General features: G+C 35.6%; 1 protein-coding gene across 5 annotated transcripts in view; it reads right to left on the bottom strand.

Annotated features, from left to right (window-relative positions):
• PTPN3 (protein tyrosine phosphatase non-receptor type 3) overlaps window positions 1-26,302 on the bottom strand; it is a 163,160-nt gene that overhangs the window by 45,560 nt on the left and 91,298 nt on the right. For all 5 annotated transcript variants that reach the window (XM_063398876.1, XM_063398866.1, XM_063398886.1 and 2 more), the window contains exons 8-13: window positions 25,068-25,188; window positions 21,263-21,350; window positions 16,859-16,947; window positions 11,552-11,615; window positions 6,045-6,217; window positions 1,117-1,251 (exon numbers count right to left, since the gene is read on the bottom strand). In XM_063398876.1, coding sequence (XP_063254946.1) covers window positions 1,117-1,251; window positions 6,045-6,217; window positions 11,552-11,615; window positions 16,859-16,947; window positions 21,263-21,350; window positions 25,068-25,188 — 670 coding nt within the window. The remainder of the gene's footprint in view (window positions 1-1,116; window positions 1,252-6,044; window positions 6,218-11,551; window positions 11,616-16,858; window positions 16,948-21,262; window positions 21,351-25,067; window positions 25,189-26,302) is intronic.

Raw genomic sequence — 26,302 nt, 5'->3', positions numbered from 1 at the left:
CCCCAGACAATGACTGTCCATGTGGTGAAGCAGTTTTTCCATTATATCCTGACAAAACCTCTTTTGTTTCAACACATACTTGTTGCCTCATCCTCCCACTACACAATAGTGAAAAACCCGGCCTCATCCTGTAGCTGGCCTCCTCCTAAGTAATTCTGGGCTCTTATTAGGCATCTGGGAAACCCCTGCTTCTCCAGGCTGAATATGTGCCACCATGTCAGCCTCTTCTAACAGGGTGGGTGCTCCAGCCTTCTGACTTCCTTGGAGCTGGTGGTCTTGGCTGAGCTTGCTCTAGTTTGTAAGTGTCTGTCTTGTATTTGCAGACAAAAGGGCTGCAAGCATTCTAATAAAATCTACAGAATGCTGAGCCAAAGGGGGCTGCCACTTCCACTGACCTACTATCACTACCACTATCACTCTGTTAATTCTGCCAGGTTGGACTTCTTTGCTGTCAGGGCATATCAGATGGCTCATGTACCACTTCTGCCTATAAAGACTACCAGGCTGTTTTCCAGAAAGCTGGACTGCAGACAATACTGTTACACTGGATTTGTACTTCACAGGACACTACATTTGTCTCTGTTGAATTTCACACATTTCCTATTGGCCCATTTCTCCAGATTATCGAGATCACTTTGGAGAGAGAGCAGCCCTGCCCTCGGGCTTACTGACTCACCCCCAGTTTGGTGCCATCTGCAAACTTGATAATCAAGCATACCATTGCCTCCTCCAGGTCATAAAGATGTTAAGCAGAACAGGTCCCAAGAGAGACCCTTGAAGTCATCTACTTTTTATTGTTTAGGTAGAGTGTGACCCTTTTAACAACTCCCCTCTTAGTCCAGTCATCCAACCATTTTAACATATTTTTTAAACCACCCTGTTGTCCACCTATCTAAAAACATAATGACTTAACTTGGGTATATGATTCTGGCAGAGAGCATGAAAGCCTTGCTAAAGTTGAGGTAAGTGACACCCACCCTTCTGTTGTCATATATATTCTCAGAATAAAGCTGTTTAAATATATATGTACACACTACATAATTATTCTGCTAGAGTACATACAATTAGAAACGGTAGGAGGCTAGAAGGTGTGGAAAAGGCTGAAAATGGATTTACCAATTGGGGGTAACAGGAGGTGATCGAGAAGGAAGGCTTTTGGTCTCTAGGTGCTCAACCGATAAGGATCGTCTCATAGATGGGTTCCAAACCATCCCACCTATCACTTTTCTGCAGTACTGGTTATTTACAGACCTGAAAAGATATAAAACAACTATACGTGAGTTATTTTGCATAGAAAATTTAAATGAAAGAAAATACGCTTATGAAAGTCAACTTCATAATTTAAACCGTCTCCTGTGCTTACCTCTCCTTACTTATGCATTTACATTCTCACAGAGACATTTGCTGTCCCTCATTTGCAACAATAAAAAATCCCTGCTACACTGTTAACCACAAGCCTGGGTAAAAATAACTTTTTCTGAGAACTATTTTTAAGCCAATTGTGTTTAAGGAGAGAGAGAAGGAAACAGGAAATTCAGTATGTCCTACTGGCACTGAACTGAGTGCCTAAAAAAACACACTTCAAATACAGGTAATATGTTTTGAACCTTCTCTGTTAATATTCACAAAGGGGTAACAATTCAACAAGAGCTTCACTGAGCACAGGACAACTTTACCCATGTACCTGCTACCTCATCACTTAAGAGCTACACCAGACAACACTCTATTGTGGAAGGAGGCCACTTTTGAGTGATGTATTCCTTATAGAGATAAATAATTTTAAAAAGATGTGACATGAAAATAGGATCTCTAGGTCTGGACTGCTTCTTGTGACAAGAGTCTGACAAGAAAAGGGCTGCACCAGGATAAAAACCAGAGCCAGGAAAGCAATAAATGTATCTCAATAGTGAAAATACACAGCATAAAAAAAATCTTTAAGTAGACTGAAATTGAGATAAACTAACTCTTATGCATCATTTTATACAGCATTCCACAAGTCAAGCTGAGAGATAAGCTGCTCATCCTTGAGTTCATAAGCCTAGGATTTCTTACGGAAGAAACAATTTATTAGTTACAGAGAAAACACCTTTGGCTCATTAAGCCCTGAGTTGTACATAACGGGCAGCTGGGATATCATGCTATGTAAGGATGAGTACTTACAGAGCTTACTACAGAGCTGAAAACTCTCAATTTTACATAGCATTAAAAAAAAAATGTTACTAAAGCTGTAGGTATTATGCTAAAATCAAACCTTAAGCATGCTTTGCATTGTACTAATTTTTGCTTATATAAGTAAAAGAAAAAGCAACCCATAAATTTTTTTCATATATACTAAAGTATTTCATATATCTTGTTCATGATTTTAAAGGAAATCAATTCCTTCAACTTCTAAATGTACTTTAAAAGCTTCTCCCAGTATAAAAACGGAGGAAAAACTTAGTATTAAGCATCTACATCCAAAAATCAGCTACCCATATCTGTTTTCATGCTTAGTACACAAAGTCCATCAACTCAGGAGAAGCTTTTGGCTATACTACCCATTTTTTTGTTCTAAGACTTTTGAATACAATGAAAAGGTATCAGCTAGTCATCTTCTTCAGAAAGAGAGTTCTTTCAAAGAAGCATTACATAGTTGGAGCAGAGGAAAAGACTGGAAAAAGGGGATGCAGTATGAAAAAAATGCATTGTGGAGAACTCCACATTAATCAGCTTTTCTTTTATACAAGTGGCTGTTGATGCATTTTCCAACACAGACAACTTGAAGTGCAACATAACTCATGTGATAGAAGCCAGAACCCAAAACCTTAACTCTAATCAAAACCCTAATCCTGACCACAAAATCACTTACAGGATATGTCTCTAGGTATTTCAGTTAAGGCTCAGAAGATAAATAATCTCCTGAACTTGAAGTAGCTGCCCTTCAGATGCCAAATATCAGCACATTTCTCAGCAGACATTCTGGGAGACTGACAAAGCTTTCTGGAATAGGCTGTACTATCTTGAAATGCTTCCTTTCTCCCATCTATTATGTAGGCTATCCTTGGTGAAAAATACAGATGCATTTTTAGCTTTTCAACAAGGAATGAGAATATCTCCAGGAGAGGTTATTTAGCATTCAGTCCAGAATACACGTCTCAGAATCTGGAAGATGTGATTCAGTTTGCTCCTTGAACAAGGCTTACAGGTGATTTATTCAACTCAACAGCCTAATTTAAATGGAATGCCTCTAGTACCTTAAGCTAAGCGAATCAAGAAGGGCACAGGTATGTGCAAATAAGAAATTGCACTCAAGTACTGCAGCTATTTAAACTGATGTAATAAATGCTAGATTATCTGCCTCACATAAGTATAGAAGAACATAGAACAAGAAAGCCAAAAATTCCATAGGAAAACCTTTGATACTTAAGGTAGTAAAACCTGAATGTGGCACCCTTCAAAGCTGATGGAAGCATGAAAAGATTTATTAAATGCAAGTCAATCATAAAACCTCCAGGACTGCACAATGTGGTCGGTGGAGTTTTTGTGAACACATTTGGTTTTGTGGTTTGGTTTGTCTGTTCGTGTTTGTTTGATTTATACAATGCAAAAATTTGTTCCCTTTTATAAGGGAGAATGCAGAATCTCTTCTTTGGTTTTGTAGCTTCCACATGAGTTCAGAGCCATCCTTGAAAAGGACTATGGAAAATCTTACAACATTCCACAATCATTAACAAGTTGGAAAGTAAAAATTTTCAATATGTGAAATATGATCTCAGAACTTACTTTTTCCACAATTATTCTTAAATCTTTTAAAAAATAATTTGCTGAGTTCATAAGAACTACTCAAAGCTTTTCAAAGTTACTGTTGTATCTTTTGTATTAAGCAGTCTTTCATAGCAATGGTTGCTGAGTTACTTCTTCCTTATGTAGATCCTAAAATTCACACTACTGCTGGTATAAATAAGGCCAAAGAGGTTATCATTAAGCTCATGGAAGCTATCTCTATAACTGATTCTCTACCTAGAGATTCCTTAAAAGTCTAAGTAAGCAATTCAGCAGATAAAATGCCTCAGAGCATTGAAATTACTTGAAAAGAATTTTTTCTTAGTAATTCAGATCAACAATGAGAACTGTTCTGAATGCTACAGACTATTAAGAAACTGTAACTGCAGATTTGTAAAAAATAGAATGTTTGGTAAAAAAATGGAGTGCTACTAAACTTATGAGTTTTATGAGCATTCATAAGTTTATGAATGCTCATAAACTTATGAATCCCTTTGGAACTCATACTGTTTTCTTTCTTAACATTACAAAGGCTGTGCAATGCCTGTGTCTATAAATCTGTCTGTACGAGGATCAAGGTTTTGAATATCTTTGCAAATTTGAAAGAAATAAAGGACTCCAACAATCCAACAAACTCTGAGAGTCACCTCCTCAACATCTCCACTACAGGAAAAACAAGGTTCTAACACTATATAAAGGAGTTAATTCTAAAAATAGGGATTTGTAAAATGTTAGAAAATTAGAATACTGTTTGTACAACTATTTTTTTTCCATGATCTTGAAATGAGATCATCCAGCTATGATCTAGTACCAAGTGAAAACATGGAATTACAATCCAGTAGAAAACAACATTTTAGCAGAATTCCTACTGTTGGACAGCCCTCATGGATTAATTGCTTCATTTAAAGCAATACTAGTGCACTTGGCATTAATTTCTACAGTATCAAAAGAGACATCAGAGTGTGAAAAGCCAGAGAGCCACCAAAGTCTGAGAAGCTATTTGAAACATGTTGGTATCATTCAGAAGTCAACATTTATCCAAATAGAAGACAGAAAATCAGTCTGACAAATTCAGTGTAAAGTTAAACTCTTAAGGGAACACACTACAAAAAACTCACAAAAACACACTACCTACGAACAAAAAGAAAACAATAAAATACTTCTCCAAAAATCATGAGAACAAGCAGGTTTCTGGAGAGTCTACAGATTATCAAAGGATCAAAGAACCCCATAGAATCTGACATCCAGAGATGATAATGACCCAATACTTTCTTTTTCATTCACTATTAACATGAAATATTTTTATATGCTTCATTACAGAATGTTTTTGGGGGGTGGTGTAGGTGGATAGGGATCGGATGGGAGAGAAATGAAGACCCAGGACATGACACCTTTGTGAATTGCTGATAAATGTAACAACAGAACAAAGCAACGTGATGGAAGAAACCACTGTGACTGATACTTATCAAAAAAGTCTAAAAGCCCCTAAGATGGAAGAGTAGAACTACTTGAGTAAAACCTCCCGCTTCAAAAATCACACAGGACGGCCATCATAAAGGCCAACTGCAAAGAAATGGAGAAGGACCTTACAATGGCAACTGACTGTACAACAAACTGGCAGATTAACTTTAATGCAGATAGGGCCCAGTTACTGCATATGGGGAGGAATAATCCCAGCTTCATATAGGAAATTTACAGGCTCTAAAGAATTACTTCTGGATAACTAGATCTTAGATAACATGAGGAAACTACCAGCTCCGTAATTAGAAGAATCCAATGAGGCAAATAAAGGACTAGAAGTGTCACAACAGGAGTACCTTGAATACCTGAATGGGAAAAAGTTTTTCATCTTTGTGTCAGTAATAAGTGGTTGGCATGATGCACTCCAGAAATTGCCCTAACATATTAAACAGAATGTGTACATGACACTAATGGCTAAACACTTCAAAACAAATCTGTTCTGAAAATTTTCTTACCGGATCATTAGCTACACGACATTTTTCCTTTCCAGTGTTTTTATACTTCAGACTGAAGCAGCAAGTTGAAAGAAATAGCAGTAAAACATATATCCAAACACCACTTGAGGCAATTACAAGAAAAGTTCTACTGTCAGATCACATTGCTGAATGTGAAACCACAACCATATAACTTGTCAAATGGTCCATATATAGACTAGAACAAAGCTATGGACAGGACTGAACTCTGCCACTCTGACATGAGCTACCACTGACACAAATCCTCCCATTCCCATAGAGCAAAACATGCTTTCACACAATACTTACTTTGTTGGATTTCTAGAACCCAGAGTCCAATAATGTGATAATATCTTTTTTTCATGAGGTAGTGACTTCTTTGCCTGAAAAAATGTGTGATGCTCTACACAAGATTTCCAAAGATTTTTGCATGCTCTGTAATTTAACATGTTGAAGGCAACAATATGCTCTCTGGATTCATTCTGTAACAGCAGGGAATACCATGTTTCAACATATACAAGTAGATGAAACAGTAAACAAGATCATAAAAAAACAATAAAATTATTTTAAGCTTAAACATGAAAAAATACATTGAGGCAAACAAACAAACAAAATAAATCAGCATACAGTAGATGGAGATGGTCAAAATACCTCTATGACTACATGAAATTCTAAACTGCAAAATGTGCACTTTACAAGTTAATGATATGTTAATGAAGTATTTAAGTCCAGAGCAGTAAAGATTTTGTATGTACAAGTATCATATTATGCCAATAAATATATTTTCAAGTTTCCAGTCAGATTTTGACCTCCTAAAACAAACAAAATTCTTTAAAACTTTCCATTAAGGCTGCAATGTCAAAAGAAAAAAAAACCCTCATTCTTTGAATTCAATGTCTTCATGTAAGGCTTCAATTCACTAATATTCACTAATAATTCAAGTGCCATAGTACTCAAAAAGCATATTCTTGATAGTCTTTCAGAAGAAACTGAAGATGTTAAGAGTGATCTTTCTTGGGGGAAAGAAAGTAGTTACGATGGGACTGGAGCTGCTGTTACTGCTGTTGAAATCCACTCCTGCTTGGATGATAACAAGGCCAAAATGAGGAGGATCAGAAGGCAGCAGAGTATAAAACTTCGGTGTCTTGGCACAAACCCTTACAAGTAACTTCAGTGCCAAAGTGCCAGTGAAACACAAGTGCAACACAACTGTGCCACCAATGTTTATCCCAAGAGTTTGATACAAGAGAAAGCTTTAGTTAGTTAATCTAGTTATCAATACAAAGAGAGTGGAATGAGAGCAAAGCAAAGAGTAGAAATAAAGGTAACGTGAGACCTGAGTCAATTGCCAGCACAGCCCAATACTTGAGTGAAAAAACGCAAGATTTCATCACTCAACTTTTTCAGCTCCTCTAAATTATGACTGATTTTGACATCTGAACATATAATTAGACAGGCAACCTTTTGCTTGTTCACAGCAACAATCTTGTTAGGAAGTAACTACAAACCATTTTGGCTGGAATAGTCAGTCTGTTTTTCTTCTGTTCTTACTTCTAGGCAGCCTTTTACAAATGCCACATATCTGAGACCAATCCTGCATTTTGCAAACCACTTCATGTCTAGTCCAGAGAATCTATGACTTCAGACACACTTTTAAGAAAAACAGTGAGACTTTTAAGAGAAAAAAAATTGCCTCTTGATTTTACATAAGCACTGAAAAACATTTAACTGATTACAATCTTTCAGGAATGTTTTCCCTATTTAAAGCACTTAAAAAGTATTTTCTTTTCAAGATGTGGGTTTTTTATTTGAGTCTCTTGCGTACTGGAACAAATTCATCTTTGTCCATTCACCACAGTTGCTTCTAAGTAGTTATGTAAAATAGAGTAGTGAAATTTAAACTCAGAATTTCTTGAAATATATAAAGCATACATCACAACGATTTAATGGCAAATGCCACTTCTGACACAGCTGAACACCACTTGAAGCATTTTACTTCTCTAGCAGACAAATAAAAAGAAATAAAGAGATATTTTTGTTGGCCTAAAGTGCTGGCCTTTCAATTGCCACAAAAATTATTTTACCCAAGCATCTCAATTACATTGAAAAGCTATAATACAAAGAGAAAGAATTAAGTACATCTAATATTCTGGTTTTTAAACTTAGGTTTGAAAAGAGTAATGAATTTTGCTCGTTACAAGTGTGCTTTCCTGTTGTCACAGAACTTTCTTAGCAGTCTTTAAGAAGGCTGAAGTTTTAACAAGGATATAAGCTAGGAAAAATATTTTGAAAAGTTTCATAAAAAATTATTCAATTTTTAGACTAACATAACCTTTTGTTAATAACAATCTGCCTCACTAACAGGCCAGACTTGCAAGTCATGCTGTTAAATCCGTGTAGTTTTTAAAGGTGAGCAGAGTCCTAGTGGGATCCAGGGATCTAATGTCCATCATACTTCTCAAGTTCTAAAAGAATAGCATTTTAATGATTATCAAGAGATTTTAATTGAAGAATAGAATTTTCATGATTATCAAGAAATAAGGATTAGAGAAATTTGAGGCCATTAAGGTAAAGGGAACGATTCCATAGCTGAAGTCTCTGGCTAGTTCAACTTATGGAAGAACTTCTGCATCAGTTGTATGCCTACTCCGTAACAGAAAATATGAAAATATCTACAGCATAGAAAATAAAGATATATTTTAGTAGGCAGCAAATGAAGTTGATTTTAAGCATTAGATAGGCACATTGAAAATAAAATTTCATTTCTGTTCCTAACAGCAGAGTTTCTGTTCCTACCTTAAATCCTGCACCCTTTATTAAGCCTACATGTCATGAGCTTCTATAGCACCAGACATTCACTGGTTCATCAGTCTGGCTCCCCAGTCCTTTTTTGGCTCTTCAGTAGAAACAGAAATACTGCATACTCTTAATCAAGTAGCTGATCAACAGACCAAAGCAGTGGGTGGGTAAAAGAGAAGGTGAGTAGCAGGAAAAGAGGGAGGTAAGGTAAGTTGATTTTTCAGAAGAGGCAGGTAAGGAAAGAAAAATGGAGTAAATGAAATAAGAATAAATCAACGAAACACGGCACATCCCAGGGGACTACAAATTCATTGCCTTTGAAAACTTCCTGTAGATATTTGTAAAGAATCTACATATGACATACAAAATATAAAAGAAGTCATAACTCATCATCTTTAGTCAAATTTTAGGCCTTGAAATATCTGGAGCAGAGAAAGTTTCTGAGCTGCAAAAAATATAGTACAAGCAACTATTGTATGCTGTAAGATGCATGGGCAGTGTTTAGTGATTAGCTTAAGTAGACACTTCTATGCTTTTATCATTACCTTATTGGCTAAAAAACTTTTAAAAGCCTTGTAACAAAGAGAACTTTGGCTTCTGTTGTTACAGTGTGAGTTTTATATGTCTATCTTCATTGAGACTGATAATGAAATAAAAAATCCGTGGAACGCCTCTTGGTTGCTCCGTGCCGTTATCAGCGATTTGATTCAACACAGTATCTGCTCTGTTTCCCCCACATTCTTTCATCTTCTTCACTTTCAGATTCATTTACCTATTTGCTTCTGTCTTTCCAAGCAAAAAACTGATTAAGTCAAAGACTGACATCAATGCAGTCATCTGTCCTCACACACCCCTCAAGCATCCCACTGTTCTGGTGAAACCCCTAGGACTCCACTCCCCTCTCTCCCACTGCACAGCGCCAGCAAGTTTTCCAAGCAATATCCCTGGAGTACTGCACACTTGATGCCCTAAATTTCAAGCCAAGGGGGCTGACAAGGATAGATATATCCACAGAGTTAGTGGCACACCTGGTCTGCTTTTTCATATGTGCTGAGAAGGAGTAAAAAGGTCATGCAGCTGGCCTTACTTTCCCAACAGTTCTGTAACTCTTTAAGCGTGACACTGTGTGCATCACTGTCATCCCCTAGGTTATGAAACAAAGAACTATGATCACTTAAGAGAAGGTAAGCTAAAAGAATCAAGAGTCTTGAACTGTCATCATCTTTCAAATGTTTAATTGAACAAATTAAGATTGCTGCTCTCTTCAAAAGTGACACAGGTCTCCAGAGACAAAAATTCTACTTTTGACAGCAGTCAAGTCTTTATGTAATGAACACACATATTTTACAGTAAGTCCACAGATTGTTCTATATTAACACTTTATTCTTCCATATTCCAAAACCACTGTACAGAGAATCATAGAATGGTTTGGGTTGGAAAGGACTTAAAATCATCGAGTTCCAAGCCCTGTTTTACTAATCATTCTCACAGGGTTCTGTTACTACATTTGTTCTCACAGACGCATTTGGAAACTGCTGTGAGCCTGTACTTTTACTTTTACTACTGTAAATTTTGAAAATATTTAGATTTCAAAATGACTACTTATTAGTGAATTTTCAATCCTCAAACCCAGGAGAGAAGTTACTACTTGCAAGTGTTTACACTCACAAGTGTGTAGAATGGTTTATCAGTCACTCATTTCTTGATGCAGTGAAATATACATGAACAGCCTGCGACATATCTGCATATAAACAATATATTTAGAAATTTCCAGCTAGTAAATACACCTTAAGATCACCCTACAGTGTGTAAGGACATACCCTGTGCCTGCTATGTGTCTGTGCAAGCATTAGTGCAGTAACACTATCTCTGGATACTAACTTTGTTTAAACATGAATTCTGAAAAGTAACATGTGCATACTTGCACAATCTCAAATTTCAAAGAACCCACCAAACTGTGAAAAAACCAAATACATACAGAAAAGAAAAAAGGAAAAAACATTTTCCTTTTGGGTAAAGAAAAAGCCTCCCCAGAAATCTTTGTTCAGCAGACCTTCTAATCTATGTGGGTCAAGAGGTGGTCTTGTAACACAGTTCCTATAAATTTAAAAGCTTGTGTACCACCAAAAAGAGCCTTCATGAAGTTTAGGTACAAGTTAAAACTTACCTTTTACAATGTTGTCAAGTTTTGTCCTCAACTGAATTAAAATATTTATACATCTGCTGATCACTAGTTTGAGTAGGTTTTTTTTCTGTCATACTAGATAATCTGTGCTCTTTGTAGAAAGATATCTTATTTTTTTCATATTGTGGCAGCTCATTAATAATCAGTAATCAAGATTTCCTCCCCCATTAAATAGACTAATATTTCAACTGTTCTACAAAGAGCTCAAAGCAACCAACAGAAGCATTACATTAGTTTTATCAACTATCTTCACATAATTTGTCAACTCCTAGAGCTGTCCATGTTACACACAGCAGGAGGTGTGCTATTCCCCTTTTCAGCCTCATGTTTTTCAGCTACAAAGCTCTCCTTTCCTCCAGGAACCTCGCTTCCTTCCTGAGCTCTGAACCCCATAGGCTGAAGGGACCCCACAAAGTCCCCCTAGATGGGATAAGCAGTTGTTTAGTAGAGTCACAGCATTAAGGAACTCTGCAGGGCAGGGAGTGCAACAAAGGAAAGAGCAGCAGATGCTGATGAGAAAAGGGAAATATGCTACGTTAATAAATATTGGAGAAAGGATGGAGATCTGCATTTACCCGAAGTCTCCAAGGAAGAAGAAACCTCTTTGGGAAAGATACAGTCCAACAGACTGAAAGTGGAGGGATTCAGTGTTGGAAAAAAGTGAAAAGGAGAGGGAATAAGCAGACCAGAATAGCAAGAACAAGTAAACAAAACAGAGTTTCAAAGGCAAATTACCCCAACAGAGTCTTTTGATGAGCAGCTGGTAGGTTACATTCAATATAAAATATTGAATATGGGCACTTGAGCAAAACAAAATTAGAGGACTACTTACTTGTTTTTGCCGTTGCTGTATAAAAAACTTTTTCCTTTTAAAGGAAATTTTTAATATATTCACCCTAAAAGAAAGAAACAGGCCATGAAATACTAATGTTTAGATACAATACAATATAATGTTTAGAGTGATTAAACAATGAAAAATAATACTGCATACAGTGAGCCTGAAAGATTATAGCTGTAAAATATTCAATGAATAATATGCAGCCATCTCCTGTGTTGAGTGGCAAATAGATGTCCTCATTTAATCTTTAAATAGTTCACAGCAGTTCTCTCCCACCAAATCTATTCTTGCAGTAAAAACTTGATGACATCTTCTACACTAAGCTGCACTAATGTTAAATGTGTCAACTTTTGTATAACTTTGGAGTCATATGACAACTCTGACTAAAGGAACAAAATGTAAGACCCTAATGACATGACAAAGTTGGTCTTACAACAACTGAAACTTCACTGAGGGTTTGCAAAACTGGTTTCATAATGTGAAAAATATCATGTACTTGTGCTAATCACTAAACAAAACCTCCAGATAAAAAAAGAATAATTTTAGAAGGATGAAAAAACCTGTAAGAATGAGTGTTAATATATTTTTCACTTCATTAACATTGGTATGTAATGTATGTAGTAATTTTAGAACTGAACACCTCTTTTTAAATATACATGGTGTGAATACATATTTCCTAAGGTAAAGATTACAACTGGAATCAGTGCTCAAGCAATTTTCATTTTAATTATATGCTTATCAGTTTTGCTAAATTAAACAAATGTCTACCTACCTGCACACCTTCCCACAGAAAAACAAGATTTGTCTAAAATATCTAAATTTTCTCTGCAATTGTTCTACTTCAGTAACTGAAAATTTGCACTTTTTGGACAAAGAAATTTCTGATCTGTGGTCAGCTGGAATCTTACAGAGGTCTTAAGGGAAAAAGTTATGAAATAGTTTTGTAAATTTACTGCTAAAAGTTTTACAATATTTTCATGAACTGATGCTTTAAAGGATGTCAGATATCAGGTATGAACTATGTTGAAAGTCCTCTCATTTTGGCACAGCTTTTGCATCACTCTCATTGAGCAGGATGGCATAAAACTCATTCCCCACTGCTCATGGGAGAGGCACTTGAGTTATAAAGCAACATCCTTCATGGATACAGGAGAGTATATCTGCCAGTTACTAACAAGAATATTTATGGAATTACTTATCTCTCTTCCTGCACAAGAGATGGAAAACAGTGTGTGCCATTTTCAGAAAATACTTTTGTCCATCAATTACAGAACCACAAAGAAACAGGTATTTCAACACCTTTCTTTGACAAGATAAAATGGTGTGAAAATTAATGGAAGTTTAAATCATATTCACCTCTCCTGTTAGGCCAGCTCTTGCAATACTTGTGTCATTTGACTTGCTACCTCAAACATCAGTGATCTGTGTTGCTCATCTAAAAGTTCTTGATTCTGAACTACTTGACAAGTCATATAAAGTTCCAGTTGTATTTGAGCTGCAATTCATTGTATATTAATTCTTTATTGATTCTAGTGCTGCTCTGCTTGAACTAGTACCACTCAAGTTTTGTGCTTCTGGTTCCTTCTTACCACGTTTCTTGACATAGATTGAACTTCAACAAACAAGTTTTTGGACTTATTCTCAGCTTACACAGTTGCTGTCATGGTCTGCTCTTAACCCAACATGAAGGCAGCAGAAACACAGGACCCAGAAAACTAACCTTGCAGATGAAACAAAAAACCTCCCACCTATCAACAAAATGGGAAACAGCACCCCAAAGTACCAAAACTCTCTCAATCTCTCTCCTCTACATTATGCTTTTTTAATTAAAAAAAAAAACAAAAACAAAACAAAACAAGAAAACAAACAAAAAAACCCACAAAACCAAAACAACAAAAAAACCCCCACCAAAACTAAAACTATGATTCAGTGCATGACCATATATCACTTAATTCAAGCCAAAGCAGAGCTTTAAGCCTCTTTATTTTGACACTCTCCTAAATAGAGTACTCCTCTCGCTTCCATTCATTCTTCTTAAAGGTACAACTAAACCTATTTAGTTCAGGCATGAAGACCACTTGCTACTCTGACATTGTTATTTAACAATAACTAAATATCTTTTGCAATGTTTGCCCACAATTTGTCTGAATTTTCACACCTAGAAAAATCTACAAAAAGATCCAAGAGATTAAGGTGTCAAAGGATTTAGACTTAATGAGTTCTTGAGGATGTCATACCCTAAAAATATATTAATGCATATAATGCATTACTATTATTATAACTGATGGCTCAGTGGCCCTTCGTTCTCACCAATGATCTGTCCAGTGACCATGCAACATTCACAAATCATTAAATGCCGTGGTTTACTTATAAAGCACTCATTAGTTGTAGCATTTGAAGAATGATGGATCTTTTGGGTCCCATCTTCCTATCATTCCCAGGCATCAAAATACAGTTGTCACTCTGTGAGCCAAAGAATCACTAATTTTTGATTAAACTGGCAGTCCTGTCCTAGCACTTAGTACTAACGGATGGTACCTGTGACTTGAAGCAAAAAAAAGTTTCTTTACCTGGAAATTCTATACTTTGCCACTGAAGAAGGGTTCTGTCCAATTTGCTATATAAGATAGTTGTTTTCCAGGTTTTAACTAGCAATGAATTATGCATTCCTCAAGCAGTTCCTCTGAAGTTTTCAAAGCAGTGAAACTGCATACACAAAATATCATTTAATACCTAACTCTAGTTGCTGCTGATATAGAGAGTATTTCTGGTTTTGCCATTAATATTTTACTTGCAAAATCAATTTGGAAATTACCACAGAACAGTTAAGCACCCTTGAGAATAACTCTGCAGAGTGTATAAAATACTGCATTTAATCCAAAGCTATTTTTTAAACCTATCTTAACTTGCATTGCCGCTGACTGATCAGTCAGCTCTTTACGTAGGTTGCTTTGATTGAAAAGCCTCTTTTTGCCAAGGCAGAACTCTCTCACAGCCTCTGTTCCTGAAAACTTTTGGTCCCCTTTGACTACTACCATATGGCATAGTTGTATTGTTGTCATCCACTGCAGAGTATTTTATTTAAAATCTTGGGAAGAGTGCTTCAATGGTGTTTGCTGCCACCTTGAGTTCTAACTCGTTAATGGTGAAGTTGGCACAGTCCGTAAGAAAAATGATACAAATAGTGTTACGTAAAGAGCCTAACTAAATACCACTTCAGGCATTACAGAAATACATCCTGCTTTGAGATCTAAAATAAAAGTGAGATTCCATATTACAAATACATCCCAAGCAACTCCACTCTGGTGGCTTTCTTGTTTGCTTGTTTGGCAGGATCAGGGAATGGACACCATTCCTGCACAAAAAATTATGATTAACTCATGCAAGCTGCCAGAAATAAAATATCAAAAAGTTAGCCCCTGTGTAGGGAGCTTTTGCTTTCAAGATGAAAATAAATTTTGAGAGAGAGAGAGAGCAAGCAATCGAGTAGATAATCTTGGAACAATTGCATTAGCAGTCAGCCAAGAATATTACTGCCTAAACCTCATATTTTAGAGCGGGAATTATTTGAACTGAAAAACCTCTGGGTTTATTTCCCCTAATTTTTTTCTATACATGAGAATAGGTTTTGTGAAAAATGTCTTAGCATCTGTGTTTTATTCCTCTGTGCCCTCCAGTAGTAGAAGTAGCATAGCAAGTTGTGGATTCCTCCTGTCTTGTGTGCTAGAAACTACCTTTCCCTTCCCTAAAAATTCACATAGTCACAGATTTTAAAATGACATTACTATGGTTTTCAGGAACAACTATTATCCATTCATATCTTACTTAGGTCAACTAAGCTGGCAGAACAAGACTGGCAGAAGACAGAAAATGTGCCTCCAGCTGGCAGTTTTTAAAACCTGTAGAGGTTCAAAGAAGCTGAGAGGCTGATGTATGAAAGAGCAGCACTCAAGGTACAAAGATGAAAGATAAGTCTTTTATGCTTCAATGTGCATTCAAAATGGAAAAATACAAGTTTTCACTGTGCTGCTACATGAGAGCATTATTATTGACATGCATCTATCCAGGATGATTGCAGTATATCCCAGGGAGTTGAAATGCAACTCACAGCAAAGGGGAAAAAAAAAAAGAAAAATCCAGAGACTATGCAGTATATTGTCCCCTAGAATTTTAATTGAAACTGATTTTATTGCTTTTCTCTAGCAAATACCTGTTTGGTTGGATTCATAAATGAAAGGATGCAATGGCACTAGTATTTAAAGAATACAGCTAGGGAGCCTTTATTTTTTCTTTTTTTGTATAATTAAGGGCCAAAAAGCAAGTACAACCTATTGGAATGCATTTTTCTGTCATGATCAAGAACACTGTACTATCTTACTGAAAAAGTTATCCAGAAAAATTACTGCAAATTCAAGAAAGAACTCACGTGTAGCATGACAAAGCTACAGTTTTATCAAGCATAAAAAAACAACTTCATACTTCTATTAAAAAAGAAAGTCTAGAAAAAAGTTTAGAAAAAAGTTTTTTGTGATTCAATTGAAAAACCTTAAGAAAATGCCCGACCTCCATATAATTTCTAATTCAGGTTATAATTTTTAGTATGGTATAACTAATAAACCCCAAAAGCACTTAAAAAATATAGCTTATGTAACTTCTCATGTCATTCACATTAGAGTTCTTATGCACATTATTTCTTTGCAGAGGTTATTTTCTACAGCACAATCACGCATTCTAATGTTTTATGTATCAGTGAATAATGTGAAGGTCTCTTGCCTGCTTGTTAATGTTCTATACCCATACTTGATGTGATTTAAAAACATCTAAATTATATTATCCTACTTCCCGTAAATCTGAAACCTCAAATAAGTCTTTTTACAGTTATACTCCAAGAAGTATCTTCTTTCTGAATGCCATGTTAAAAGATTCACACTGAACTTAATTCAGACTGAATTAGGGGCTGAGCTTTAATAGCAATAGTGATTGGTTTCGCTTGTTTTTAAAGAGACATTATTGGGCATAACAGTAGCAAATCTCTAGGACCACAGGGTCCTCCTAATCACGTACTCATACCTGTATGTAAATTAACTTGATCAAGACTTCACACAGTGCAAGGATTTCAAAAGTCTTAAAGATTTAAAAGCCTAGGGAAGTTTACCTTTTTATCTAAGCACAAGGAAATACCACAATACTCCATAAAGAACAAATACATATATGGTAGACTTCTTTGGAATAAATGTGAAAGCAAATAGAAGTAAGATTGAAAAAACTGGACTTTTTTTTTTTTACAATAAAAGAATTTACCAGGGATAGAAGCTTGTACAGATGAGTTTTCTATATACAGCAATTCCACTGGATGCAATCCCAATCATAAGATCTAGATTATGGAGATCCTACAAAAGAAAAATACTGTAAGAACACAGATGCAGTTTGTGTCATTCACATTTATCTACTGACAAATTTATTTTCAAGCTTTCTATACCTAAATTGCTTCACTTGACAAAAAAAATCAATGACACTTTTGACTTTTGGGAACTGAACAAAAATTGCCTGATTATATGCTGTTTTAAAAAAGAGAGGAAATAATTCCTTACTTTTTCCTAAAAGGTCTTACCAAGAAAGACTGCACAGCAGGTGACCACAATTTTGCATATGGGAATATGTTGGAGAAATACACATATACATGAATATTTTATACACTTAATGAAATCCATTATTAACTAAATCAAAAGCTGTGCATTATCTTAACACATGCAACTGAAAAAAAATCCTAAATTTGCAATCTTTTCTAGATATTGAGATACTCAAGAGAAAACACATTCTTCCATATAAGCAAACATTTGAGTTTAAAAAAAAATCAAAAAGGCAGAGAGGAGGATGCTGGATGGTCACTTTGAGCCTAAACCCAGACTGATGTTAAAGAAATAGCTTCCCATTTCTCATGATCAATACACACTAATGTATTATTACACAGATTTCTAAACAGAGCTAAATGCATACATAAGTCTACATGTAAGCAAAATCCAGTGTTTAAAATATCAAGTTTGACTCAAAAGCAGTTTCAGACTGTTTTTAAAGGACAGTCAATGGTAACAGATTCTCTTAAAGCCTTCAGTAGCTTAGCTGCTCCTCTAGAGGGTACTCTGGGCTCAATTAATACATGGCTTTCCTCCGTGTCCAATCCCAGCTTCTTTATATTAGTAAGGTACATGAAAATAGAATAGGTAGCATGTGCTCTGATGATACTGTGGAAAGTCTACAATAAATCCCTTAAGAAACATTGCATAGAAGTTTGATACAGGCATATGAATGAGTGAAGTCCAACCTAATTTGCAAAGCATAATAGAGGAATCTACAACAGACATCCTTGTATTTTAGTACTTGGGAAGAACACTGAGATATTCAGAAGATTAACTGCTTATAGTTTAGCTGGTTTTGCCATGATATGGCCAACTTAAAGCAGGGTAGAAAATTGTATTATTAGCACTTGGAGCTTATTCTAGGTTCCCGCTTTTAAAAATCAATACTCTGAAGAAAAAGCAGCTTTAAAAGTAAAAGCTGAAAATCGACATGATTAAGCAGAAATAAAGGATTATCTAAAACACTTGATAGGGATTAATTAGGCTAAACTACTCTATTTTCTCCAGAAGCTTTGTCAGAACAAAGTTCATTCCTCACCCTCCTCTGCACCAGCCCAAACCACTAATCTCCCATGTTATTTGTTATTATGAATTCTCTTTTGTTTAAGTAACACAAAATCAAGATGCTGGAATAGCATAAAGAGAGCATAAAAGTAGTAAAAATAAAAGAAATATCATTCCAGGCATTTAGCTAGTTAAGTACTGATTCACATTAATTTGATTTAATTTACAATTACCATCTTGATTTTTGTAGATATGGAAATAATATTGATTCAATGAATTTCCTATCTTCCACTCTCTGAGTAAAAATGAAAGATGAGTTAACAGCAGATTAATTATTGAGCAGATGGGATATTGGTCCAGAGTGAAAAGGCGATTAGGAATTCAAGAAATATCAATACAGTTTTAAGATATTGAATTCACTCTCCTGAGTCTCTTAACACTATTGCATTTTTTAATATTTTAGCAGTTCAGATTTTTCATCAAAAAAAAAGCAGCAGCGTTTGCAGATGAAAATGAGCTCAGATTAAAGTTGTATGTTTACTAAGTTGCTAAAAAGAAACCTCACACTTACATTAAATATTTAATTTTGTATCATAAAACAAAAAAAATAAGGAAGCTATATATTCATCTGCTCTTCAAGAAACATTATCCAAAAGTATCCCACTCTCAACTACCAGAACAGGAGCACCAGCTTCTTTGGGCCATTAGTATAAAAGCCAGGTATTGTCTGGTTCTTCTGCCACACACAATCTAAAAGCAACAAGATCATCAGAATCCAGAGAGATAGATAAAGCCTTTCAGAGAGAGACAGTTTAATTAGCCCCTGCTAAATCTGGTCAAGGCACTGGGATGTGACAAAACTGGAAGGAGGAGTTAAAAGCAGTATTGAGTGGGGGGAGGATATCAGGAGGCACTGTCAACATCCCTGCCAAAGCAGGGGGAGGACATAGTATCCCCTGTGAAGATGCAGCTTATAAACTTCACTGCAAACTTCTTACAGGCCTACGGGAGCAAGACCAGCCTCATGTTGGCTGAGAGGTTTGCCTCATGGCATTCAATCCATGTGAATGGATGACTTGCAACTGCTGTTTTGGAAGTAGAAAACTTCAGAGACAATGAACTACACCCCTACTAACAACTCCCCTTCTCAGCTTCAGGTAATTTAGAGCTAGAGGATTACCTGGTTTAGAATCTTCTTTTATGTTTATTGGACTCTGATGACTGCCTAACTGTTCCTGATAGCTATTTCACCAAGGGCATCCATTAAATCAGAAGTAACACTTACAGTTCAACTGCAGCCTTACAGAAAAGGTTCCTTTACTTAAACCTGAAGATCCTTAAACCTTTTATTAGCAAAGAAAAAAAAAAGTTGGCTATTCATGTTCTCCATGCTGTACACCTGCTACAGAAGGCTTTTCCTTAAAACATTCTTGATTGTTATCCTTCTCTGTACTTTTCTTTTTCCATTACCTACTCTGAGATAAGGAAGGGAGAGATAGAATGAAGCTCAATATTCAAATTATATCAAAACTCAATATGAAAGGCATGATATTTTCTGGTTTGCTTTCTATTTCCTTCCTAGCAGCTTCTAAATGCCTAGATGTCAAGTTCAGCTGCTAGAAAAAACAGATCACTTCAAATATTTCATCCTCAAAAAAACTGAATTGCAATAAAATTATGACTTTGAATTGAAATAGTAGCAAGATGGTCTGCAGTGAAATTGCATGTCTGAATCCAGTCTATCTTCACTACTTGGCACTGCTATGACCACTACTGACATCCTGCATGCAGTTCAGTGGCCTGCAGCTCATTAAGGATAACAGAAACTGGAAGAGCTTTCAGAAACAACATCCCATTTATATTAAGAGACTGATCACACAGTGGAAGTCTCAGCACTCAAGTTGGCTTATCAAAATACTAGGCTACAACAGAAGTTAAAAGGCAAATATCCACTCAAGTGAAGTGCATATAGTGATCTCAAGTGTAACACTAACAGATTCTTCAATAAAGTAGAAAGGTGACAGATGACCCAATGGACAGACTATACAAAGTCAGATCTAATAAGAACATTTCCTTTCCTTTCTATTCTTCTCCATTCTTAAAAAAAGCATCTACCTTTTGAACACTGTATTTCATGAATACTAATGTAATCACAGTGGCTTCATACAGAAGTACTTTAGGAATTCCTAGAAATCCAATGCAACACTCACTTATTTGTGGCAGCATAAAGAAAAACAAGAAGTAAATATGCTGAGGGAAGCAAATTACTCATTCTATTCCCTCATCATCACGATTATTAACAAAACTCAAAAAAATATTAAGAAAACTAGAAGTAATCTTCATCTAAGAAATCAACTATCTGTAGTACACTTCCTTTAGTTTTTAGTACACTGCAAGCCTTATACCAAAACAATTTACTATTGCATAGAAGGTAACTTGCACACTTGGAAATAAATAAGCATTTTGGGGATTCACTTCAGATGAATAGTGTAGTCAAAAAATTAAATAGCAGTAGACAGTGAAATACTAGGACATGTTTCTCATCAATGCACATCCAGTATCTAAAAGATTTCAAATACATTTTTAGTGGTCATCTCTCAAGCTTATAAATAATTCTTAGGTTTAGCATGGTATAAGGGAATGCAAGAATTTAAACAAAAAGAAAAATCTGTATATTCTCAACATTTAAGAAATCAGTGCTAGAAATTCAGAGAAATTAAACTCTTAAAACACCTGCCAACTAATAGCACTAAACAGAGCATTCATTTTCTTTCATGCTAAGACAGAAACCTTTGTAAAATTATTAAGTAAAATATATTGCAGTAATTAAATAGTTTATCTTAAAAATACTTTGTTACACTTTTGAGGAGCTCTAACTTATTTGGTTGAAATTCCAGCACCTATGTCACACATAAGTTATTGAAAAATTACCCAGCTATAATTAAAAAAAACCACATCATAAAGTCAATACTCCAATATTACTCTTTCTTACTGCTATTAAATTATGTAAAAGAAAAAGCATATAAATTTACTTTGCAAGGGAAAAATTACAATGTAAACATACTCTACCACTGTGCAATTCCACTCCATAGAATTCAAGTGTTCTTGCTGTATTTATATAGCAGGACTCGGCTTCAGATTGCTTGAGGCCACTAAAAGAAGAGAAAAAATAATAAATATGAACCACAAACAAGTCAAAAATAAAAGATATTATATCATATTTATTCCAAATGCATAAAACCCAATGCCAAAATCCAGTGTCTGAGAAATAACCCTACATTAAGCAGTGCTATGATTTCTTTACTGCTAAAGAACTCTCAAAAACCTAAGTGAATTATACACAATCTTATTACCTTAGCCATCTCTTTTTAGAAAAATCTGTTATGTTCAAGGGGATGATGAAACAATTCCCCTATAAAATCTCAACTTTTTAGTAAGAGGATGTATCTGTAAATATTGTATATTTCGTAGTCTCTCAGAAAGAAGTCATTTAGAAGAAGGATTAGAAGCACAAACGCAGTAATAAAGGGGAGAAAGCAGATTAAAAGTTAAAATTATGAAACTCACCAAGGAAAAGCCATCCGAGTTTACCTTAAATCTGTAAGTCCTAAAATATTTATTTCTCCTGCACTAAGACATACAAGCATTTGACCTTCTCATCTTCAATGTGAGACGGGTAAAGTACAGGTAAAGTACAGGTTTACTTTACCTGTAAGTACGGGTTAAAAAACCTCATTGCTAGGTGAGCTTCCAAAACAACACACATAAAATTACATTAATCAAATGCAATTTAGGTACAACCTGCAAAAAGCTGACATAACACAGATTTATGTTAAGAACTCTAGCATCTATTACTTCCAATTAATATCCCTCCTTTTAAATGCAAAGCCATGAAAATACAATGCCCTGAAACAGTCACTCTAGGAAATATTACATCATGTTGTAGAAAACTGAAAGCTACCTTGAACTGGAAAGCCACGGCATGTGGCTTGAGGATGTCATTAGATCAGGAAAAAAAAGAGAGCAAGGATGAAAAAAAAAGTGCTGTTTGTTACAATCCTGAGCTAAAATGGTTTCCCAGATCTACATGTCCACTGACTATTGTCCCCTTGGTTCTGAAAGCTTATCTCTTTCACTGCGTCAGAAAATTACAGAAGCAAACCATTGTGAAATGGCCATTTTGTTATATAAAAGGATGCTGAATATGTTTGTAAGAGTACATTACTGTCATTTAAAATAATTTGATCAAGTACTTTGTTCAGAGGGTCTGCAGCACACTAACAAGATATGCCTGTAAATTTTAATTCTCAATTTGTATACTCCATCTTCACCAGACCAGTCATGCCTTGTGTTTTGAAGGGCCAACAAGTCTCTCAGCACAGACTTAGGTTTTTTACTTGTAGTTGTTACATCCTCCTACTTAATCAGAGGTGAAACGAAACCTTCAGGCCCCTAAGCAGATGGCAATTATTCACTGAGATAAACAGGCAAGAGGAAATTGGTCTTGCTGTTCCAGTCTTTATAGTTGTTGATACTCAAGGACTAACGAACCTCATCTGGAATATAAGCATCCTATTTGGTTTCAAACACATCCTTCTCTTGAAACTGATGGTTGGATCTAGCGAGCACTATAAAAACCTTACCAATTTGGACAATATCTGCATCCTAACACCTCAGGCTGCTTCTGTAACTAAGCAAAACACAGCAGAAAAACCACATTAGAACCAACTACATACAGAAAAATCCCCCTACGGATTTAAGGATGAACACAGAAGGAAAGTTTCTGAAGCTATACCAGTTCAATATGACAATAGCTGCTTTTTTAACAGATGCATACTGTCCACTGAACAGTGTGATGTGGACCTTTTCAGGGAATACTTCCTCAGATTTTGCAAAGCAACGTAGAACCCGGGTAATAAAACCCTTGCACTGAGTTACAACATGTAACACAAGACATAACTTCTCAAGTCTGTATTTCAGCAACTCAAGCCTTTTTATTTTCCTTTGTGAAAGATTCCCAAAGGATAGACACTAAGGACTGAAAAAACAATAGATGTTTATAGGGTTGGCTTTGAAACCCTGTAACCTAAGAATACCAATTTCAATGCTATAATAATTTACAGATAACCTATATGGTTTACAGCAATATTTTTTTTATTGCAGAGTAGCAGAAATCTCATTCCAAAGCAACAGTGTTCTCTCAAAGTGTAAAAAAATAAATTCTTCCTTTCCATCTTTCCTTCCCAACAGCTCTGGTGAGCACCAGAACCATTCTTGTCAAGTATGTTCTTGGCCCTGATCTAGTCAAATTCATGTCCGAGACATAAGTATTCTCTACAAATGCCAAAGGAGTATGCAAGAAGTACTGCCAGGATACACAATAATTTGTCTGCCTCTCCTTGCACTCTGAAACAAATTGGCCTTAAGAGCTAAGTTTCAAAAGAGGTGTTAAAACAATAAAGAAACATTTTTTCCAGTCCAATCCTCTCAGAATTTTTATTCAGACCTTCAATTACCAACATCTATGTTAATTCCAATACAGAAGTTAAACTTCTCAGCCATGAAGGCTTCACCCCACCAAAGACACTCAATGACAGCATTGATATCACTAAAAGGACCAGAGAAGAAAGGAGTCTTTCCAACAGACCCCACCACACCTTAGTCTGGACCAATTCTAATTTCTGAACTTTCCTCTGCAGAACATAAGTTTTGTATCTCTAGCTACCATAGCCCTAAATCCATGAGCTCAGTCCAGCCACCCCACAAGACCCTTCAGAAACTTCCCTTAGTGGTCTCCAAGACAACTGCTTCCTAAAGACAAACAGATTTATTCATTCCTGTCTAAAAACCCACCTCAAAAAGCTACTGAGCCTACTGAAAACTGCAAATTAATTTGGAATGAGTAGAGGCATCAGATATTGCATGCCTGAACATGAACTGTTTGGAAAGTTCAGACAGTATTCCCAGCAGAAAGGACAGCTGGAGTTAAGAGTTCAGTTCTTCTTTTGCCCCATAAATGACAATGCCTGTTCTGGATGGCTAGGGAGGACATGTGAAGTTCAGAACTACTCACTACACCCACAGCAGTAAAGAAACTAGAGGGAAAAGTAGGAGTATTGAAAGATGAGGAGAAAACAGCTGAGGGACATTAGGAAGAGATGAAAATGGAAATATTTCAGGGTATAAATCAAAGAAACTACGAGAGCGGGGAATTAGCTCTGCTGCACTTAAGATACAGACAGAGAAAACAAGTCTACAGAGATTTGGATTTCATTTGCTCAGACAATTTTAGATTGGTATATTTGCATTCAGCTTGCAAGTATCTGATCAACACCACTAATTCCAAAGCTGCAGTCTTACAAGAGACAAATCAGCAGGGTCAGAAAAAATAATTAGCAGCACACTGACTGGAATAATCTGTTGCAGACTTTGTATTACACTCAGGAGAGGGGAATGAAAGCACAAAGTTAACTGAAGTGTTTTACGGTTATGGCATTTCTTTCAGTTTTTTCCCTTATATAGAGAAAAAAATCTATAGAATCTGAAAAATTATCAAATGTCATTCATGCAGCAAACCCCTCAAACATCTAGTACAGTGTTCTAGATTGTTGCCTTTAATAATGTTTAAGGCTAACTAATCTACTGGAGGTTATAACTAGAAATTTATTTAAATGTTTCAACACATTAGCATATACTCTGAATATAATTAATCTAGTACCTCTATGATAAACCCAAGTACTTCATTTAACAGAACCTATATGAAATACAGCCAATTGTTGTAATGAAACTACTAAGAAATTGAGCCTTCCTTTTGACACATTTTTTTCTTTAAAAGCTCAAGAGGTGAGACAAATGAAATTTCACATTACCTGTGTTGCTCATGTAGCGTTTCTACTTTGGTAAGAAAATCTTTGTTCTGGTCTGGTATAAAGTTGTAATTTGATAGATATCCTGAACAATGCACTGAAGCATCATAGTCTCCAAGTTGTGCTGTTAAAAAACATGAAACACATATAAAAGTTTTCATAGTTAATTGGATTTTTGTTTAGAAGAAATTCCTTCTCATTAAAACATACACACATATGGGAAAATGCAGAAATTACCAATTATTTCCCAATAGACAAGAAGTGTTGAACATAGGGAACTGTATGACCACAACGAGGTAAGATTTTTTTCAAAATGCACTTGCCCTAACTATAATCTCAGGCACTGAATGACTCAGTACTTTATTTAGTTCCTTATGTAGCCTGACTTTTGCATCACAAGCTCTAACAGCACCTGACAGACGTCATGTGTCATGCCGACACAGAGGTGCAGTACTGTAGCATGAGGGAACACCAAATTGCTTCAGTAAGAGATGGCAAATGAAATCAATTTGACACATTTACTTGACTAGCACATATTAGAAGTCTTCAAGACCTGTCACTTAGAAAGCATCCACTCTTCACAAATAAAGGTGGAAATCGCTCTACTATCAACTATGGCACTGTCCTAGAAATTCAGCTGTGAATTACTTAACAGAACATGTGAAATAACTGCTGATTGACACATAACAATACCAAACGGCTACAAAAAGTAAATAACTATAACCTGTACTAACCTTCTTTTTCATAAGGAGTATGGAATAGTGATTCTAAAGCCTTAAAGTTCCTCTGAAGTTATTGGTATGATTTGCAAATTAGCACAAAAGAAGGTCATTGATAGGCTGCGAACAATTCAGCATTGAAAGCTCCTCAACTAAATCAAAGTTCAAGAGCACACTTTTAGGATATACTATCAATAATATAAACACTATTTTCCAGAAAATTAAAGAAAAAAAAAAAAAAGAAAAAAAAAAGAAAAAAAAAAAAGTAAATTTAAGTGATTTGAGTTGAGGGGCATCAGAAATAACTTACACACAGTAATTGCATAGGATCAGTAATGCAAGGGATAACCAATATTTGCCACTTATATATATACAAATTGCATGATTTATATGGTCCAGAAAATGGAACTATAATGATACAAGACAATTCCCAAGAAAACGCAGTCACAAGCTAATACAGTTGCACACCAATTGTCTGCATCAAGATAAATATTTAAATATAAAAGGGAATGATAAAGA

Source organism: Prinia subflava, chromosome 1 (genome assembly GCF_021018805.1).
Source record: "Prinia subflava isolate CZ2003 ecotype Zambia chromosome 1, Cam_Psub_1.2, whole genome shotgun sequence".
In the NCBI taxonomy this organism is placed as follows: Eukaryota; Metazoa; Chordata; class Aves; order Passeriformes; family Cisticolidae; genus Prinia; species Prinia subflava.
Note: the sequence above shows the minus strand (reverse complement) of the source record. Positions and strands in the feature narration are given on the sequence as shown.